The sequence below is a fragment of the Amaranthus tricolor genome, chromosome 6 (assembly GCF_026212465.1).
Source record: "Amaranthus tricolor cultivar Red isolate AtriRed21 chromosome 6, ASM2621246v1, whole genome shotgun sequence".
Classification (NCBI taxonomy): Eukaryota; Viridiplantae; Streptophyta; class Magnoliopsida; order Caryophyllales; family Amaranthaceae; genus Amaranthus; species Amaranthus tricolor.
Genome location: NC_080052.1, coordinates 28,880,182 through 28,886,280, shown reverse-complemented (window position 1 = coordinate 28,886,280; position 6,099 = coordinate 28,880,182). Strand labels below are relative to the sequence as shown.

Here is a 6,099-nt window from a genome sequence, read left to right as displayed (position 1 = left end):
GAGTATAACCAAATTTCATGTCTACTTTTGAGGTAATTTTTATACAAATGTTGATCAATTGAGCTTAATTCCCCAATAACATAGCTAAACAAACACAATCAAAGGCAAGAATTTTCTAAAACAAATGCTTAATGATCATGATAAGTTAAAACTAACCAACAATTATGTAGGGATCAAATGATCTAAGTAAAATATACCGCTCCGTCCATTTGAATTTGGTATACCAAGCAAATTGAAGTGAAAGCTTTAGTTTTTAGGCGTATACGCGGAATGTAGCAGATTCAAAGGAAAGGAGACACTGATAGAGTATCAAGCAGCACTAGCAGTAGCAGTAATATGCAGGTTTTCAGGCAAATCAGCAGGATCAATGAAAAATCCCCTCCTAGGCACAGTTACAGTAAGAACACCATCTTCATACCCAGCTGATATTCCATCAAGATCAACTCTTCCCGGAAGCCGAAATTTCCTCATGAATCTCTTTGCAGGTTCTACTGACTCATAAACAGCTTCAGTCCTTATTATTAGGTACCTTGAATCCTCTAGTTCTACCTTGATTTCCTCTTTCCTTACCCCTGCCACAACAAAATAAGTGCTTAGTATTCATATAAATAGAGTTCGTTGAGGGTCAGATATACGCAATCTTATGTAAGACCCATAATTCGTTATTAGAGAGTAATGTTGCGTACATCTGACTGATTGAATGTAAAGTTGGGATATACCTGGAAGATTAGCAGAGTAGATATGAGATTCAGGAGTTTCTCTCCAATGCACATAGTTTTCAGGGACATGGTAGTAGGGTAAGAACATATAAGGGTTATAGAGAATGTCCATGGAGTAAGATCGGAGTGGGGAAATCTCCATTCTTCTTGGTTTTTTGTGGGATTTAGGAGAAGGGAAAAGGTTCCTAAAAGGTATGGAAATGCTGAGCAAAATAGGAGGGAAGGGGCAAAAAGAGTTGTGAAGGCTTTGTTTTAAAGGTCAAGTTGAAGGCTGCGCCTTTCCAATTGTAACACTTTATTTTATGGGAAATTTCACGCACTAACAGGTTTATTTTCAATATTTTATAGGTAAAAAGGTTACGGAGATTTATTTAGGTAAACTTTAAGATTAACACATAAATTTTAAAAAAGCTTTGGTTATAACGAGGAAAACCCAATACCTTAGAATTACCACGTGAAATTTTCTTTATTTAATTTTTTATGTTATGTTTTATTGTTGCAATTTCTAACAGACGGAAGCTGCATAAAGTCTCACCATTCATCATCAAATCTTACAATCAAAGATAATTAGTTGAGTATTATAATTTTAAAAATAGATTTATACCTTTATTTATTTGAAGGAAAACAAAATATTCAATGCCCACCTATCTAGGTAAGATATTTTGTGAGGTGAGAATAAAAAAATTGTACAAAATGACATATTTGCCCCTAGATATCAATTCCAATATTTTAACTAAATAAAATAAAATAAAAAAAGAGGCATCATGTGAACCTACTATATTTAGTGAAGAGTAAAGGCTAAAGTTCAGGATTTGAGATCTTTGCTTAAGGTGTGTAAAGGCTGCTGCTATCAATGGTCATGTAACATACAGTAAAAGGGAGTTCAGGCAGCAAGAACAGACTGCTACAGACAAACAAACTAGTTTATGTGTAATCAATCACCGAACGTTATTAAATGACTTCCACTTAGACTCCCATCTCGAATGGAGTCTGAAAGGATCGAAAATCCAACCTTTGAAACATTTCATTTTCCCAAGGCTATTTAATAAATCCCACATATAAAGGGTGTCGGGGGTCGGATATATTCAACCTTATCTTTCGTAAAAACAAAGATGGGACAACCATACAATGTTTGAAGGATGAAAAGAAGTTCAAGAATATCAGTAAAATCTCTGACAAGGTAGTACTTAAAAATGTATTGTTTTCAACAAGCCAGTTAACAGCAAGATAACAGAGATGTCAAATCTCAAAAATGTTCACAGCTTCTCTGTTTCTGCTCCTTTCTTTTTCATGTGATGCACAACTTGACAAGAAACAGTTATCAACTTGCCAATTGGTAAGGGGAGAAATAAAAATAAAAGCAAATTTATCCAAAAAGAAAAAAAAACAATAATAATGCCATTAAGTGGGATTTGGAGGAGTCAAATGTACGCAACTTAACCCTTATTGGTAATAACAAAAAGGTCGTAACTTATTGACCTTTAGCTGCAAACATTACTTACAACTTCACATAAATAAAAAGGGAAATTAGTTTGATGAATCATTTTTATACGGTCCATTATAATCCGAAACCAAAAACTATAAATCTTTGGCCCCGTGAAATAATAGACGAAAGGAAAAAAACAAATTCACTAACTGAAAGTCTCTAACAAGTGGCTGATATCTAAACTTGTTTTTCTTCTCATGGTCTAGTTTGGAGTGAAATAGTGACAGTTACAAATAAAAGGTCTTCATGCAAAATAACAAGAAAGAAACTCAATATCTATAGCTTAGAGCATATCTACATAGTCGAGGTGAATCCAGGCCTTGTGCGTGCCTAAGCCATGGCCTACGTCATTTGATTAAAAATCCTATTAATATTGAATTGTAAAATACATAACACCGAAAAATGCTAGTCAAATTGATTAAGCAAATATTTGGAGGTAAGTGTTCAGCCCATTGTCACATGATTCACTAATTTTCTTGCGAATCACCAATATAAAAAAAGAACTATAGTTAGTTTTGAGCTATTTCGGGATCATTTTGAGCGAATCGCGAATTCAAAAAGCAAATTATATGGTGAATCATGTTACACTGGTCCAGCCCACCTTATACTAATGTCCTAAATTTGCCCCTATTAGCATGGTGAAGGGGAGTGTAATTGTATAGGGTTGCCACCTTCTGAGAATCAATAAATCCTAACTTTATCACTACATGAAAAATGAAAACATTGCAGAGGATGCTATGTTCTTTCCATAAGATTACGATTCTAAAATTACAGAAGAACAAACTCCGTGTAAAAGATGAAGTTAAGTTGATGAAAGGGTCCAATATAGATCAGATTTCAAACATTAATGGAGTCTCCTTATAACATTTACAGAGGCACAATGAACACATCAGCACTTGGTAATCCACACCTTGCATGCAGTAAATCAATCGGTAATCTGCCTAATGAATTGATAAAGTGAAATCATATAGAGTACTGAGCCTATGGGATAAACTACAAGATTTAACACTCAATATACAGTTGTAAAATCACAGCATAAAAACAATGATTTCAAAATCAAGTTCCATTACATGTGCAAAAGACTTTAGTTTGTTGAGCAGATACCTATAAGCTTAAATCTTCAAGATAGATTTCTCCGTCATATACTGAATATGCCGATCCAATTCACATGATTGGTGATCATGTATTCACTCCAAGCAAGAAACAATTACTGTAAGAAGGCATATTTGTTGAAGGCCCATAGTTCCGCACAGGAGAACGAAAAGGATTGGGAGTGACAGGATGAGTGATATGCAGGCCAGCAGAACGAAGAACTTGCTTAGCATTTGTGCATGAAACCTCCGACTGATCAGTGAAAAATGCAGGGATACCCATCGACTTGATTAGCTCCAGAGCTCCGCCCCAACTTGAATTGTTCTCTAATCCACAGTTCAAAGCGACAATAACGTGAGGAGAAGGCAAGTAGGTGGCTTCTTCTTGATAGATACCCCTAGCGAGATTTATCCTCACTCTGCTCCCAATTCCTGAAGTGGTTCCGGATAAATTTGTAGGAACCTCTGGCCCCACCATGACAATCTGTATGTTGCCAATACCATTAAGCAGGTGACCCATTTCAGCAAAAGCAGTTATCCAGTCTAACTCTCCTTCAGGACCCAAATAATGAACAATGACCTCTTTTCCTTTTAGCAAACGATTCTTTGAAGTGATGCTCAATGCCGTTAGTATGTAATATACTGTTAATGGGTGCGAAAGAATATCCGCAACAGGGCTAGACAGTGGCAATGATCTCAGGTTGTAGTACTCCGACCAGCCAGAAAGAAGGATAGGACTTGAGATCCCATCAGTCAGATGACTCGAAAATGGAGAATCTTGTGGGTATTCATCATCATCAAGTCCGCCCCAAGATTCCGAAAGACCAGCTTTGACAGGAAGAAGACCAAAGGGCCTATTAGAATAGCAGCCACACTTCCTTCTCCACATTCCTTTATGATGGAGGTCAAGAGACTCAAGCCACTTGCAAGGATGATCAGCCGATGAAGGAAACGAAAATATATTTATCGCAAGCTCCTCTTCTCTCTCCATCATGGCTTTGTACAAACCACATATGCTCTTGTGAGATTCCTTCCAATGCTGCTTTTGGCAATTCGGGCTGCAGTAAACTATGGCACGACACTTACTGCAAGGAAAGGACTGATCCATGTGAAATTCTCGATCACACATAGCACATCGCCTCAAAGAAGCATTTGAATACATTTTAACGTCACCAAAACTATCTTCTCTAGCTGCTTCTGAATACTTGTTGGGAGTTGAATTGGCTGATGATATGGTTTTTTCTTCATATGCTTGACCAGGTGGGTGTGAAATGGTAACCGCCACAATGTCATTGCTCTTAGCCATTACCGCTGGCCATTGAACATCCACCGTCTCAATGAGTGGCTCGAAACACATCAATTGTGTCGGATATGAAGTAGCTTGCACATCTTGGAGCAAAGGGTGAACTAATGTTATACCCTTCATGGCAGCATATGCAAACCTAAGTTCTTCATACGTCGGATTCCTATATTTAAGCTCACCACTCGAAGTGCAACAGATAACATCGAAAATTGGATAGCACTCAGTTCCAGAAACTTCTAAGGCCAAAAATTTGACCATTTTTCTATGAGAAGGAAACATCAAATTTTCTAGCTCAAATGTCACCCTCATAACCTCAGTGTTCGGTACAGGAACCGTCTCTCTTGGCTTGGTTGCATTCCGAGCATCATCAACAGATCGAAACAAATAAAATGCCACATCCCCACCATCCCCACCAATGGTTTGGACACATGGAAACAGCTGCTTCCTTCCAGACCATTCCAATTCTCTGCCCACCCGGACACCAAAGAAGTGTCCTGGGCGCAATCTTTTCCATGGATCAGTCCTATATAGAGCTGCAGCAGCTCCATATAATGCCTTGATGAAGGCAGCATCTACACCGTCCACATTAAACAAACAAGTTGCAGATGCAGGACCAAGTCCTGGTCCACATCCAAATTGCTCATGGAATCTACCAAACAATTTTTTCAAATGCAAATCCATGTGAACTTCAGATCACAAACTTCCAATCAGAAAACACAAGAAGAAATCCCCTGAAAATTCAACAGTAAGTATACCCTCAATTGCAATCCGCTTCTCAATATTCAACAAAAAAAGCAGATCTTTGTAAGGAATTATCATAGTTGAGGGAAAGCCCAGAAAGCTAATTGCAAGAATTACACTTCCCAGATGCCAAAAAGATTATTTTCTTGATTTGAGCATGTAAATCATTCAAGAATTGTGCATACCAGATGTAAAAAAAGTCCTACTTAAAGTTAAGCAGCATACATTTTTAGAAATGATAAGATTGATTTGATGGAAAACCCAGAAAGCTAATTGCAAGAATTACACTTCCCAGATACCAAAAAGATAATTGTTCTTGATTAAAGCATGTAAATTGTAAATCTTTCAAGAATTGTGCGACCCAGATGTAAAAATAAACATATTGTAAAGTATAGCAGCATACATTTTATAGTGATGATGAGAAAAATTATGCTAAACTGCTACCTAAATGATACACTTTGAATAAAAAGAGAAAATGTGAAATTATTACCAGATTTACTTGCTTAGAAGTTGGAGTGAATCAAGACTTGCATTTGTCCCGAAGTGTATGAACATTGAACTCTAGAAATAGAAAGTAGTAGATAAAAATCTGGTGTGTTGAATGATTGAATCTGTGACTAACTGCAGACAGCAGTAAATTGAGAATTGGACATTAGAAGAAAATGGAAGACTCAAGTCAAGAAAACAAGCCCAAGGGTCAAAATTTCTCGCTTTGGCAAGTGAATTGTTAGGGTGAAATCTTGGTCAGTTTCACTCGAC

The 6,099-nt window shown here is 37.0% G+C and overlaps 2 protein-coding genes across 2 annotated transcripts; both read right to left on the bottom strand.

The window, feature by feature from the left end:
- LOC130814618 (15.4 kDa class V heat shock protein) lies at positions 1–1,290 on the bottom strand. Its single transcript, XM_057680738.1, has 2 exons — positions 720–1,290; positions 1–572 (listed from the first exon to the last, which is right to left on the bottom strand). The coding sequence occupies exons 1-2, from the start codon at positions 859–861 to the stop codon at positions 310–312; spliced, it is 405 nt and encodes a 134-aa protein (XP_057536721.1). The 5' UTR covers positions 862–1,290; the 3' UTR covers positions 1–309.
- A 1,707-nt stretch (positions 1,291–2,997) lies between these two features.
- Positions 2,998–6,099, bottom strand: LOC130814617 (uncharacterized). The gene is made up of 2 exons (XM_057680737.1): positions 5,831–6,099; positions 2,998–5,330 (listed from the first exon to the last, which is right to left on the bottom strand). The coding sequence occupies exon 2, from the start codon at positions 5,278–5,280 to the stop codon at positions 3,385–3,387; it is 1,896 nt and encodes a 631-aa protein (XP_057536720.1). The 5' UTR covers positions 5,281–5,330; positions 5,831–6,099; the 3' UTR covers positions 2,998–3,384.

What these genes read in the sequence shown, in the direction of transcription:
- LOC130814618 (XM_057680738.1), bottom strand. Translation starts at nt 861, where the DNA reads ATGGAGATTTCCCCACTCCGATCTTACTCCATGGACATTCTCTATAAC. An exon ending in CTACTCTGCTAATCTTCCAG is followed by an intron (nt 573 to 719) that starts GTATATCCCAAC and finishes TTGTTGTGGCAG; the next exon opens with GGGTAAGGAAAGAGGAAATC.
- LOC130814617 (XM_057680737.1), bottom strand. Translation starts at nt 5,280, where the DNA reads ATGGATTTGCATTTGAAAAAATTGTTTGGTAGATTCCATGAGCAATTT.